This window comes from Ahaetulla prasina, chromosome 4 (assembly GCF_028640845.1).
Source record: "Ahaetulla prasina isolate Xishuangbanna chromosome 4, ASM2864084v1, whole genome shotgun sequence".
Classification (NCBI taxonomy): domain Eukaryota; kingdom Metazoa; phylum Chordata; class Lepidosauria; order Squamata; family Colubridae; genus Ahaetulla; species Ahaetulla prasina.
In genome coordinates, this window is record NC_080542.1 from 74,439,614 (window position 1) to 74,454,927 (window position 15,314).

Below are 15,314 nucleotides of genomic sequence, written 5' to 3' on the forward strand. Positions count from 1 at the left end.
ATTTTGGCACATACGTGCACGCACAGCTCCCTTGATGCGAGTGGCAGGCATACACATTCTCCACTCGCATGAATAGAGCTTTGCATATGAGCGGAGAGTACTTGCACTCATACACAAAGGTCCACTTGCACTTTGCACATGTGTGCTTGCTCATTGCTTCCATGGCCCAGTTTGAAATAAGCCATGGCCCAATTGTAGGTCACGGTCTGGAGTTGGGGAGCTCTGTACTAACTATTCAATGCATTGTCTTTCCTTAGCTGCATTATGCTGTAGCATTATGGACCATTATGCAGCGATTGACATAAAAATCTAGTGGAGAGCTTTAGACAACCAATTGTTGGAGTATATGTCTGGAAGATAAGCAGTTACTTTGATTATTAAAACTTCTATTTGGAAACACTTTTCTAGATTCAACTATAGCGTTTTATTTCTTTTATTCTCTATAATGAATATATTTTACATTTTCTGATCAAAGGCTTCTGTAGATTTTTATGTAAAATAAGGCCTGTTATGGATTACATTCTCTTGATCAATATTCAAAGCCAACAGAGGATACATGTTGTAGGCTAAGCATTTGAAAGACCTTTGCCATACCAACATTTAAAATACTACTATAATCATGGCTCCTTCTCTATGTTTTGGGTTGGTGTCTTTTTGACTGTTTTTGCTTCTGCAAGTGGGGAAGAAAGTATGGTTACTATTCTGTCCAGGGTAGTCTATGAAGGTTTTTCATTTCATTCTTTTGTATGTGCTATGCCACTCATAATCCAGAGTTAGGTAGTTTAAAAATCTGTTTAATGTAATGTAAATCAGGCTGCTTATCACTAGCGGACATCTATATATCTGTTCAGAGCAGGGGTCGGCAACCCGTGGCTCCAGAGCCACAAGTGGCTGTTTGGGCCCTCTGCTGCAGCTTCCTGTCCCATCACTGGTTCACCCCATACCTCTTATTTCTTTTTTGGACTCCAGCCTGAAGTGGCAGGAAGTGAAGGGTGCCTTACACATAAATGTGGCGTGAAGGTAGGTACAGGGCAGCTTCACTCCTGCATTTTACTCCTCCCCTCCTCTCGTAACCCCCTGGCTGGCTGTGGCTGAGCTAAGAGCGTGCACATGCACAAAGAGACCCTCCGTAAGCAAGCCGCTGCCCGTCCCTCCCGTGCCTTTTCTGAGCTTTGGCGCTTGCCAGGAGAGTATCTCCGAGCGTGCACACACTCCTGACTCAGCCACAGCTGTCCCAGTCATCCTGAGAGGAGGAGTGGGAAGAGGTTCTCTGGAGAGTGCAGGAGTGAAGCTGCCCTGTACCTGCCTTCACGCCACATTTGCACGTAAGGCAGCCTTCTCTTCCTGCCATTTCACGTTGGAGTCTCCCTGTGCCTGGAAACACTCCCAGCTCAGCCACAGCTGGCCAGTTACAAGAGGAGGGGGGGAGAATGGTCACCCAAAGGGAGGGGAGAGAGACACACACACACATACAGAGAGAGAGAGACATAGGGAGACACACAGTGATACATGGGGGGAGAGGGAGAGACACAGAGATAGAGATACAGAGAGGGGAGAGAGGGGGAGATAGGGAGGAGAAAGAGGCATAGAGAATACTTTTGTGGTTGGGTAGGCATGGCTATCTGATCATGTGACTGGTTGGGAGTGAGTGACATTGAGTTGGCCACGCCCACCCAGGTTTTGTGGCTCCCAGTGTGTTTTTTTCCTGTAGGAAACAGGCCAAGTAGCTCTTTGAGTGTTTAAGGTTGCCGACCCCTGATTTAGAGAGAGGAAGCAAGAGACTTAATTTCATTAGCAAAGTAACAAATAACATTGATGGAAACATTATTACATCTACAGCAAAAAACATAATAAGCATCTCTCCATCCTGGCTAACTGCGTAATGGAATAATTCAGCTCCATAAGGTATTAATGAAATAATGTTAGTGAAGTCATATATTTTGCCTTTTAGAAAATATGGGAATAATCTTACCTTCTTTTCTAGAAGAATCAACTTAAAAAGAATTAAAACCTTTAAAACATAAAAAAGACAGATCTTAAACATTAGTAGTCCAGCAATATATTGACTCTATGCTTAAAGTATACAAGTGTCATGTCAATGTGCAATATAGACCCTTTTCTTTTGTTTACTTATATCTGTAACTACATGTAGTTTTCTTTTAAGATTCAAAGAAGTGGAAATAATTATGCACATTTCAGTTTTATACCATACCTTGTGTCTAAATTGAAGAACAAGATCTCGTGGGGACAGGCCTAAAAACAATGGAGAGGAAAATAGCACATTTCAATAAAAGCAACTAACACTTGAGGACTTCCGGTGGCACCGTAGGTGTTGAAGACGAACTTTTAGTCCACCAGCCCCGTGATCGTGTTAAGAGCCGTTCAGACAGCATAAATCAGCTGTCTGACGGCTGGGAAACCTCTCCCTTAGGAGAAGAGGGAAAGGTGAGCAGTAGGGTGAAGTTAGAGCTCCCTGAAAGCCCCAGGAATAATTCTAGGGGGCTTGAAGGGTGAGAGCTCCCTGGAAAACCCGATAGGGCTCCAGATCCAGGACGTTTCTGCTTTCAAGCAGAACAAAACACCACGATCACCTCTGCTACAACATTAAATCTTAATTGGACTTGACTTCCTGTGGCTCCGCTGGTCATTGAGGATGGTCTTTTTTAGACTGCCAGCCCTGGATTGCGTATAGCTGCTAAGACAGCGAAAATCAGCTGTCTAGCGGCTTGGAAACCTTTTCCCCGGGTGAAGAGGGAAAGGTGAGCGATCGGGTGGAGGTAGAGCTCCCCCAAAAGCACCAGGAATGATCCTGGAGGCTTGAAGGGGAGAGCTCCCTTGGGAACCCGAAAAGCTCCGGATCCAGGACGCCTTTGTCTTTTTTGGCAGAGCAAAACGCCGCGACCACATCTGCGATCAATATTGAGTTTAAATGGATTTTTGACTTAACCAGACAGAGCAATGTCAGGAGGCAAGGTAGATGTAAGTACCAGACCTCAACCCCGTGTGTGGACTCCGTTTGAGAACAAAGGAAATGGCATCTGAGTATAATGGGTGCGAAAGTGAAAGTCAAAGAGGTGTTTATTAACACTGTTACAGTTTATAACTTTGCTTAAACTTGCTGGATTTTACGTTTATACGAAGAAACTATAAAGTGAAAGCTGGAAGGATTATACAACTGACTTATTTAACTTAAATACTGTGTTTACGAAAAGACTTTGACTTTGTTCCAAATTATAAAATTAAAGTAAGATGGCTTCTGTACAAATACAGCCTGCTGTTTTCAAGGAAGTTGGAGCGCTGTTAGTTCAACTACATAAATTACAAGAGGAGCTGAAGGAATTTCTGAAGGCTCAAATTTCTGTTCGAGATAAAAAAATTAAGGAAATTGAGGAGAAAATATTGAAAATTAAAGACTTTGTTGCAGCTGAGGATGAAGAGATAAGAGAAGAAGTGCTGGCAGCATTTAAGACTCTGATTGAATATACAAAACAATTGGATGAAAAAGTGGAAGAGATGGTTCAAGTTAATTCAAACTTAAAAAGCAAAATAGAGGAGTTTCAGACCAAGGCGGAGAATATAAAGCAGTTGGATGATAGAGTTGAAGAAATTAATCAAGTTAATTTGGACTTAAAAAATAAAATAGAGGTGCTCCAGATCAAGGCGGAGAGAGCAGAAGAAGCGCGGGTTTTATTGCAATACAGAGTTATGGAATCTGCATTGAGAGTAAGAGGTTTGAAAGAAAATAAATGAGAGGACTTAAAAAGAGATTTTTGCAGAGGCTTTTGCACAGCTGATTGGACAGAAACCAGTGGACTTTGAAATCCAAATTGAAAAAATTAACGGTGTTAATTCATGGGTTGCAAAGCAGAGACATTTGCCAAGAGATGTAGTAATTTATTTTACATCTAGGAAGATTAGGAATGAAATTTCACAAATTTCTGATAAAAATAAAATTCAAATATTGGGACAAGTGGTATTGGTATTGAAAAAAAATTCTCCTAAAATGTTAAGAAATAGAAAAGAATATGCTTTTTTGGTGGATCAGCTTAGAAATCTCCAGATACAGTATAGATGAAATGTACCAGCTGGATTAACAGTAAACTATAAGGGAGGGAAATATTGTCTTAATACAGTTTTTAAAGAAGAGATTTTTATACTAAAGTACTGAAGGTTGGAAGTTTGCCATTGAGGTTTTCAAGAGTGCAAGTCATTTAGAGTTGCAAACTTCTGTTATCGAAGAAAAATTTAAGGAAATTGCAGAAGAGATATCGGAAGTTAAAGATGTTGTTGAGGCTCAGAATAAGGAAATAAGAGAAGACATCGTGGTAGTATTTCAAGGTTTGGCAAAAAATATGATCCAGCTGGACGAAAGGGTGGAGGAAATTAATCAATCTAATTTGAAGTTGGAAAATAAAATGGAGGAGGATCAGATTAAAATAGAAAGGGCAGATAATGAAGTGGTTTTGTTACAGTACAGATTGATGGAATTTGCCCTGAGAGTGAGAGTATTGAAAGAAAACAACCGAGAGAACTTAAAAGAGATGGAAAAAAAGGTTAAAAAAGGGGAAAAGGAAGCAAAGCAAATACAACCTACAATTGGGGCTGTAAATTTGGGAGAAGAAACACAGAAAGCCATAGGAAAGGATCAAAGTATGATTGTAACTATTAAACGTAAAGAGCAAGGAGTAAAGAAGTAATATTTTCAAATGAAAAGACTTTCTTTTCATGGGATAGGGTAAATTATAAGCGATATTTCTGAATATAAAAAGTAGAAAGAAGTTATGGATTGTATGATAAATGGGGTGTAAATTGTTTAGAAATTTATGGTATGGGGAATATGGGGAAGAATGAGGTAAATGTTAAATTTATATAAGGAAAGATGATGTTTATTATTATGTATGATGGATATACAAATATGGATTATAAGGTATCCTGAGGAATAATTTTTGATATTACAACATTGGAAGATGGGATACTGTTTATTACAGAAGATTGGACTTTAAATTTAATGGACTTAGATGAGAAGGTAGAATTATCAGCATATTTGAAAGATTATTTTTGAAAGATATATATATAGTAAAGATTGAAATAACAAAATACTAAATAGTTTTTAAATGAATAGAAGGTAATTGTACTAGTATTAATATTTTCCTTTTTCTTCTTTTTTTATGGAAAAGGGGAGTTGAGGTTCAAGAAGAGGGATGGGAGTTTATATTAATTAGCATATTTTAGTTATAAACCACAAATTTAAAGTAAGATGGCATCTAAGCAAATAAAGCCTGGGGTTTCCAAGAGTGCAAGTCATTTAGAGTTGCAAACTTCTGTTATCGAAGAAAAATTTAAGGAAATTGCAGAAGAGATATCGGAAGTTAAAGATGTTGTTGAGGCTCAGAATAAGGAAATAAGAGAAGACATCGTGTGTTCTGTTTCCCTCCCCCCAATACTCCCAGCAAATAGTCAGTCAGAGGCCTTCTTTTCTCCTTTTATTTACATAGATATATGTCCTGGCCACATCTACCCACGGGCCTGCCAAGTTTCTGGAGATAACGAGGAAATTATAGATAAGGCCAGAATTACTCACGAATATATTCTTCCCTCCATTGAGACAGTTAGCCCGCGCCAATTCATTGCTTTGTCCAAGACAAAAAACCAGGAAGTCCCGCCTCCTATTTATAGTCTCTGCAGATGTCACTGCATGACAATTATGACTTGGCTTTCCCCCAACCCTTCCGCTGCTGCGCACGCCAATCACGTCTGCGCAGTCTTGCATCACTCCAAAACTGTTCTTGGGGCGTTGCCAAATCAGAAGAAGGCTCCAGGGAATCAGGTCTTGCCGGCCCCTCCTTCTCCCTTTGAGTGGGTGCCAGGGAGGGAAAGGGCTCAAGAGAAACAGGCTTGCCAGGTCTTCTCCCTCACTTTCTGAATCATCCGAGTCCAGGAGTCCGGGTCCAGGAACCTGGGTCACAACATCGTGGTAGTATTTCAAGGTTTGGCAAAAAATATGATCCAGCTGGATGAAAGGGTGGAGGAAATTAATCAATCTAATTTGAAGTTGGAAAATAAGATGGAGGAGGATCAGATTAAGATAGAAAGGGCAGACAATGAAGTGGTTTTGTTACAGTACAGATTGATGGAATTTGCCCTGAGAGTGAGAGTATTGAAAGAAAACAACCGAGAGAACTTAAAAGAGATTTTTGCAGAGGCCTTTACACAGATGATTGGAGAGCAATCAGCAGATTTTGTAATCCAAATTGATAAAATTTATCGCGTTAACTCCTGGGTTGCTAGACAGAGACAGTTGCCAAGAGATGTTGTGATTTATTTTACAACCAGGAGGATTACAAATGAAATTTTACAAGCATCTTACAAGAATAAAATCCAAATAGCAGGTCAAGAGGTATTAGTGCTGAAAGAAATTCCTCCAAAAATTTTAAGAAATAGGTAGGAGTTTTAAGAAATAGGTAGGAGTTTGCTTTTTTGGTGGATGAACTCAGAAACCGACAGATGCAGTTTAGATGGGATGTGCCAGCTGGACTAATAGCAGGAGAAAGATATCGCCTCAACACAGTTTGGAAAGCAAGAGATTTTTACACTAATGTATTAAAGGCTGGAAGTCTACTATCGCCAGAGGCCATGAGGAGAAGAGAAGTGGAGACGGCAAGAGAGCAGGAGAAGGAAGGAGAGCAGGCACAAGTTCAAGCTGGGGCTGTAGGTTCATTGCAACTTCCGGATACTCCTCAAGCTCCAGAACCACAGGAAAAAACAAAAGGTGAAAAGGAGCAAAGATTGATTTGAGCAGCCATTAAGCGCAAAGAACAAGAAGAAAAGATGCAATTATCTCAAGCGATAATTCAAGACATTACTCAAACAGAAGCTGTGGTGGTGGGGGCTAGGCCGAAGAGGAAGATCCAGGAAGATTCTCAGCTGATGCTCCAAAAGCTTCGAGGTGCCAAGAATGGCAAATAGATTCTTAACTTGGATTGTTAATGGCTTAAATTCACCACAAAAGAGAAAGAAGATATTTCATTATTTGAAACAATTCAAAAATTTGCTTGCAGGAAACACATATTAGAATATTAGATCAAAAATATTTTTTATTTATTTTATTATTTATTTATTATTTTGATTTTTATACCGCCCTTCTCCCGAAGGACTCAGGGCGGTGTACAGGCAAAAATAAAACAGGCAATACAATGTATAATTTAAAATGCAAATTAAAAAACTTATTTTATAATTAGCCTAAAAAGTTTAAAATATATAATAAACTAAAACCCCATTTAAAATTATTAATAAAAAATTTAAAATCGATAAAATTTAAGCCAGCCCCGCGCGAATGAAAAGATGTGTCTTCAGTTCGCGACGGAAGGTCCGAATGTCAGGTATTTGGCGTAAACCCGGGGGAAGCTCGTTCCAGAGTGTGGGAGCCCCCACAGAGAAGGACCTTCCCCTGGGGGCCGCCAGCCGACATTGCTTGGCGGACGGCACCCTGAGAAGTCCCTCTCTGTGAGAGCGTACGGGTCGGTGGGAGGCATGCGGTAACAGCAGGCGGTCCCGTAAGTACCCAGGCCCTAAGCCATGGAGCGCTTTAAAGGTCGTAACCAAAACCTTAAAGTGCACTCGGAAGGCCACAGGTAGCCTGTGCCGTCTGCGCAGGAGCGGTGTTACGTGGGAGCTACGCGTAGCTCCCTCTATCACCCGCGCAGCTGCATTCTGGACTAACTGAAGCCTCCGAGTGCACCTCAAGGGGAGCCCCATGTAGAGAGCATTACAATAATCCAAGCGAGAGGTAACGAGCGCATGAGTGACTGTGCACAAGGCATCCCGATCAAGGAAGGGGCGCAACTGCCGAACCAGGTGAACCTGGTGGAAGGCCCTCCTGGAGACGGCCGTCAAGTGATCCTCAAACGACAGCTGTTCATCCAGGAGGACACCTAAGTTGCGCACCCTATCCTTTGGGGCCAATAACTCGCCTCCAACAGTCAGCTGCGGCTGCAGCTGACTGAATCGGGATGCCGGCATCCACAGCCACTCCGTCTTGAAGGGATTAAGCTTGAGCCTGTTTCTCCCCATCCAGACCCGTACGGCTTCCAAACACCGGGACAGCACTTCAACAACTTCATTGAGGTGGCCCGGGGTGGAGAAGTACAGCTGGGTGTCATCAGCATACAGCTGGTATCTCACCCCGAAGCCACTGATGATCTCACCCAATGGCTTCATATAGATGTTGAACAGAAGGGGCGAGAGAATCAACCCCTGCGGCACCCCACAAGTGAGGCACCTCGCGGTCGACCTCTGCCCCCCTGTCAACACCGTCTGCGACCGGTCGGAGAGATAGGAGGAGAACCACCGATACACGGTGCCTCCCACTCCCAATCCCCCCAACCGGCGCAGCAAGATACCATGGTCGATAGTATCAAAAGCCGCTGAGAGGTCTAATAGGACCAGGAATTTGATAAATTCAAGATTAGGTAAACACTTTGTTGCATCGGCTCCAGAGAAGAAGAATGGTATAGTTATATATTTAAAGATAGAATTAACAGCTAAGCTAATTGAGGCCGATGTTCAAGGAAGATATATTTCAATTGAACTTCTAATGGAAGGGAAAAAATACTTTTACTTGGAGTATATGCACCTAACCAACAGCAAGAATTTTTTTTTAAACTTTTGCATAATCAAATAATACAGTGGGATTATAAATTGTCTATATTAATGGGTGACTGGAATGGAGTATTGGATACTCGAAAAGATAAAAAAGGCTTATCTCAAAATATTTCAAGTCGTGCGAAATTGCCCGAAGCTTTTTTTGATACGATGGAAGATTTGGAGCTGAGAGACATTTGGCGAGAACGGAATGCTGAAGAAAAAGATTTCACTTTTTTTTCTGATAGACATCAATCCTTTTCTAGGATTGATTTTATACTAATTACTAACGATTTTCTTTCTAGGGTGAAGAAGACGAAGATATGTTCAAGAACTTTGACTGATCATAGCCCGGTATGGGTGGAATTTGATCAGGATAAGGGAGCTAGGAGATCTTGGAGGTTAAATGAAAATTTAGTGAATGAAGAAAATGTAAAAGAATGTAAAAGACAAATGAAAGAATTTTTTGTTATGAATAGGCATACATGAGGGGAATTTTAATACATATGAATAACAAACATAGAATTAGACAGCAGAAGAAGCGGATGGAACTAGAGGAGGAAATAAAAAAGAAAAGAGCAATTACTTATACTTAGCCCAGGAGATAAAAAAGTAAAAGAAACAATAAATATACTACGAGGGCAGTTTAATATGTTGATGGAAGACCAGGTGGCAACTAACCTACAATATGTTAAGCATAATACATTTTGTCAAAGATAATAACTAAAAATATGACTACACATCAAAAAGAAGAATTAGAAAAAGAGTAATGGGATTTGAAATAGTAAAAAAGGTTAAATATTTAGGAATATATATTTCAGCTTCAAATGTGAAATTATATAAAAATAATTATGAAGTGTTATGGCAAAAAGTGCAGAAGGAAATGGAGAACTGGAAAAAACTACAATTATCTTTATTGGGAAGAATAGCAGTAATAAAAATGAATGTTTTGCCTAGGTTTTTATTTCTGTTCCAAATGATACCAATACTTAAAAAAGTTGCAAATTTGCAGGAATGGCAGAAAGGTATTAACAGCTTTATCTGGATGGGTAAAAGATCGAGACTAAAGCTAAAAATAATACAGGATACATGTGAAAGAGGGGGTCTTAAAATGCCTAATCTAAAATTATATTATGAAGCAGCTGCCCTGTCACTAATCAGTGATTGGTTTAACCTAACAGAAGAAAGAACACTAAACATAGAAGGTTATGATTTGTTATATGGATGGCATGCTTATTTATTATACCGGGTTATCTACGGGACCGCCTACTGCCACCAATAGCCTCCCACCGACCTGTGCGCGCCCATAGGGAGGACCTCCTCAGGGTGCCACCAGTCAAACAATGTCGACTGGCGGCCCACAGGGGGAGGGCCTTCTCTGTGGGAGCTCCTGCCCTTTGGAATGAGCTGCCTCGGGGTTACGTCAACTCCCTGACCTCAGACCTTCAAACGCGAGCTTAAGACCTTTTTGTTCGATCGTGTGGGGCTGGCCTAACGTAATTTTAATGTGGGGGTTTTATTAGGGTTTTATGACAGTTTTAACTTATTTTGGCCAAATTACAATCAGATTTTTAAACTATTTTAATTTTTGTCTATGTTGTTTTATTCTGACTGTAAACCGCCCTGAGTCCTTCGGGAGAAGGGCCGTATAGAAATTAATTAATTAAATAAATAAATAAATAAATATATGATAAGAAAGTGGATAAGGTTTTTAAAAGCCATATACTTAGAAGTGCTTTGTTGCGGGTTTGGAAAAAGTATCACTACAAGTTAAATTATAAAATACCTATATGGGCAATCCCCAGACATGCGATAGAGAATATAAATATAGAACAAAAACAAGAGGTGGATACCTACAAAGAGCTTCTTTTTATGGAAAAGGGTAAATTACAATTGAAACCTTTAAATATAATGAAAGAAGAAAGGATAATTCATACTTGGTTTCAGTATGGACAGCTGCAAGCTAGATGGAGAGAAGACCAGAAAATTGGTATCATGCAAAATGAGGAAAATTTGGTAAAACAAATTAGAGATCAAAGTCAATCGCATATTAAAAGGTTGTATAATGCGTTGATAGAAATAGAGTCAGAAAGGAAATTAGTTAAGAATTGTATGGTAAAATGGGCACAAAGTATTCAGCAACCTATAATGATGGAAACGTGGGAAAAAATTTGGGTTACAAATGTTAAATTTACACAAGCACAAAATTTAAGAGAAAATTTTTACAAAATGTTTTATAGATGGCATCTAGATCCTAAAAAACTGACCTATATGTATCCGAATTTGCAAGCTAAATGTTGGAGATGTGATTGTGATGATGCTACTTATTATCATATATGGTGGACTTGTAAAAAAATCAAAGCATTTTCGATAAAAATTTGGTGGGTTATGCAAAATATTTTGAAAAAGAAGATACAGTTTACTCCGCAGTTGTTTTTATTGGGTATAATTACGGACTGTACGGCAATAGAGACTAAATTGATTTTAAATTTAATATCAGCAGCTAGACTATTGGTAGCGCAATATTGGAAGAAGGAATATCTGCCTACCATGGAAGAGTGGATATTAAAAGTAGCGAATTTAGCAGAGATGGCAAAAATCTCAGTGTATCTGAAAGACTATTCACAGGAAAGATATATACTGGAATGGAGAAGATGGATTGATTATATTCAAAACAAATATCAGACCAAGAAGTATCAAATAGCTTATGAATGAATAGAAAGTAAAAACTGTATTTGTATATTTTTCTTTATGTAAAAGGGGAGTTAAGGCTCTAGGGGAGGGATGGGAGTTTATGGATAGTTAGCGTATTCTAGCTTATGATTGTTAGATGTTATACCCTGTATTTTGCTCTGGGAAGTCCAGGGATGGGTGGGGGGATTGGTGGAGGGTGGGGGTGGGAGGGAGGGGGAAGGCATTTTTGAAATTTTTTGTAAAACTTTTTAATTAAAAAAAAGAGCAACTAACACTTAGAAATCTTCTAGGTAAAAGTCTTACTGTTTCTATTTACTATACATATGAATTCATTCTCTGGGATGGTAAAAATGCAATACTGTAAACTGTTATTTAGATAACATGTCTTTGTATAAAACATCAAACTTTCACAGCCTAAGATTTCTAACTCTACAGTGAGATAGATGAATGTAATGAGTCTTTATAAGCAGCTAGAGTGAAGATCTGTCTCATTATTCATTTTACTATGAGAAGCATCCTTAAGTATTGATTCTTAAATATCACCATTAAGTTCTTAAGTACCATTTTCTTAAGAAAAAAACGTTTTTACTGCATTGTATGTCTTCTTTGTCTAGTATTGCTTTAAAACATGGGGCAGATTTTTGAAGGAAATATCAACTCACAATACTATTTCTTATCACAGACCATTATATTATTTACTTACTATAATGAATATTTTAGACAATATCTGACTTTGTTGGTCATTTGTATTTTTCTTTGTGTAAACCTGGTGCAATAACTTTTGCTATATACTGTAAATTGATTTGGATTCATTATATATTAGAGAAGCTTGCTGGCACTATGAATTAAAGCAAGAAGAAGAGGATACAATTATAGTGAAAAAAATCCAGCTATTTTATTTGTCCTCAGATGTGATTTTAACTTTTCATATCTAGTCCTCCAAGAGAAAAATGGAAGTAAGATTGAATTATCTGTTTCAATAACATGTTTAATACTATGATTGTGGTTTCTAAAAACTATTTTGTAAGGAATTCCTCAGAAAAAAATTGAAATGCAAAAAAAGAAGTTGAAATGAACATAAAACCTAATACTTTATATGATACATGACAAATGTCATGTATCATATAAAGTACAAATCATGACAAATGGAAAAGATAATCAAAATAACTGGTAATTTTTTCAGACTTACTAGATTCGCATTAAGCTTTATATGTAATAAAATACTTATAAAAATTGGAAGCGTTATGTTACCATATATAGCTTACCAAGATAAACTTGTGATCCTTCCAATGAGCTCCCTCCCAATGAGCTATTCATGTGTTCATAAAGTTCCTGAAAAACCATAACATGTTGAAAGTATGAGCATCTTTTTTTTTTTTTGTTTACATTTATACCCCGTCCTTCTCCGAAGACTCAGGGCGGCTTACAGTGTATAAGGCAATAGTCTCATTCTATTTGTATATTTTTACAAAGTCAACTTATTGCCCCCCCCAACAATCTGGGTCCTCATTTTACCTACCTTATAAAGGATGGAAGGCTGAGTCAACCTTGGGCCGGGCTCGAACCTGCAGTAATTGCAGGCTACTGTGTTCTTAATAACAGGCTTTACCAGTGTGAGCTAAACCGGCCCGTTTAAAAGTAACTTTACAGGGAAAAGGAAAAGGTCTACTTTATATAAGAAAAATCTACCAAAATACTTTTTCTAAGAGATCTATCATTTTTTTGAAGCCTCTAAATATATAGTTATCCATCCTTTAGAATCCTGGAGTTCAGAATTGCTTTAAATGTATTTTTAATGGAATTTTGCAAAGATTTTGTATACAATATGCTATTCTACAAATAAAGTGTGCATATAGCTTTCAAAAATATCACTTAGCAATAGTTTCAGTAGTTTTTAGAGGGAGTACTCTTTCAGAAAGCAAAGAATAATAACTCTTTTTTAAGCACACAGAATTGGCTGTCAGATTCTTGCTAGAAATTGCCTTCTAGCTTACTAACAATAGACACCAGGTAGGATCTAGTGTTTCTCTTTTGTAAATAACAGGTAAGAGGAAACTAACATTCAGCAGGCCTGAATTACATGGTTATGTGAGCCCTGCCACCCCCAGTTGACATTTGCATCTTCTTGCTGCTGCTGCTACTGCTCAGACACACTCAGCTTAGCCCTTTGCAAAGCAGCTGTGGTTGCACTAGACCTTCTTAAAGCTGTGACCTTCTCCCAAGCCTTTCAAATTAGGCAAGGGCCACATGCAATTTGGACAAGAATACCAACTTCTGAAGCAGATTTTTAAAGCTCTGACAAAAATCAGGGCCAGCAAAGCACAGGGCGGCAAGACCTGCAAAGGTAGCAAAGTGCAGGTGGCCTAAAGTGCAAAGATGAGGGAGAGATAGGCAAGTGGGAATTGAAGAGTCCCTCTGGTCATTTGCAGATGGACTACCAAGCACCCAAATTTTGATCAGGTAACTGTGGAGGCACTGCAATGATCGTAACTTTGGGGACCAGGCATTAACCAGCACTCATCAGTGCTACTTATCATTGAATGAGGACTATCTGTGTTGCAAAGAATATAACTAAGATGAACCTTCCATTCTATTCTGATCATGGACTCTGATAAGTGTTTATACTCTTCTATCAGCAACGGCTCCTCCATTTCAATTTTAATGTGACTCTCTCTTTCTCTCCCTCCCTCCCTCTCTCGTAATCTTTCAAACAATTTTACTTTTGTACATTTAAAACATACCTTAAGAATTGAAATTTGTGAGAAGTCTTTCTCTTCAAAGTAGGCATGTGTAATTAGCTGCAGCTTAGCTTGAAGTAGCCCATATAAAGGCTTGCAAGAAAAAGAGCATCATGTTATATCAACAAAGACAAACAAGGAAGTAATAACAGGATCTAGGCATTAAAAGCAGATGAATTTGAATAAGCTAAATACACTGCATATTCTTCAAGCCATATATCATATACAGTTGCAGTTGATTTACGAATATGAATTGGAATGGTCAGTTATTCTATACAGTATCATATGGGTGTTTTATCTTTGGGATAGACAAGATAAAAGATAAAACACCCGGACAAAAACTGAGCGTGGTATATGAAGTACAATGTAACGAGCCAGGTACAGATCTGTACATTGAGAAACAAAACAACCACTTCATAAGCACATGGCACAACATAGGATAACAAACACAGCAGGACTAGATTCAGAAGTCCACCTGCATTTAAAAGACACAGGCTACTCTTTTGAAGACAGCAAAATCTACATTTTGGACAGAGAGGACCGCTGGTTTGAAAGAGGAGTCAAAGAGGCCATCTATGTCAAAATTGAACAGCCCTCTCTCATCAGAGGGGGAAGGATATGACATCATCTATCTCCAATCTACAACACAGTCATTTCATCACTTCCAAGAAGGCTCCACACCCATTTGCACCACCCAGGTGATCCTGATGACATAGATACACCTCTAGGTGACTTTAATGACTTGCTAAAAGAATGCAAATGACCAGCTGTCTGCAAGGAGTATAAATCTTTCCATTCCCCACCATCCAGTCAGAGCTGAAGAAACTTCTTGGATGAGAAGAAAAATGTCTTCAAAGAAAAAACCAGAAAGTCCAGTTGCCTCTTGAAAAAGCACCTTTGAGACATCTGGCTTTCAAAACAACACTGGTTCTAATTGTGCATAAATCTGTGATTTTTTTTTAAAAAAAACATGCTTTTATTCAAAACATTATATAGTAATTCAATAAAATATGGGCAAAGTACTTCATTCTATTTCATTAAAAAAACTGGTGGTATAAAAAAAATAATAAACTGGGAGAAAGACTAGGGAGACAGGTATTTAGATCTAAATTAATTGTGAAGAACATTGTATTGTTTTGCCTAACAAGAGACCAATTCCAAACTTTATGTTTCAGATTAATTTTTTCATAAACTATTTCTTCATATTCTGAATACACACAGACACAGACACAGATACACACA

General features: G+C 38.6%; 1 protein-coding gene across 4 annotated transcripts in view; it reads right to left on the minus strand.

Annotated features, from left to right (window-relative positions):
- AVL9 (AVL9 cell migration associated) overlaps positions 1–15,314 on the minus strand; it is a 170,654-nt gene that overhangs the window by 69,253 nt on the left and 86,087 nt on the right. For 2 of the 4 annotated variants that reach the window (XM_058183863.1, XM_058183864.1), the window contains 4 exons: positions 14,076–14,165; positions 12,600–12,666; positions 2,213–2,253; positions 1,973–2,011 (listed from right to left, as the gene is read on the minus strand). In XM_058183863.1, the coding sequence (XP_058039846.1) occupies positions 1,973–2,011; positions 2,213–2,253; positions 12,600–12,666; positions 14,076–14,165 (237 nt within the window). The remainder of the gene's footprint in view (positions 1–1,972; positions 2,012–2,212; positions 2,254–12,599; positions 12,667–14,075; positions 14,166–15,314) is intronic. The other 2 variants (XM_058183867.1, XM_058183866.1) reach the window with 2 other exon arrangements.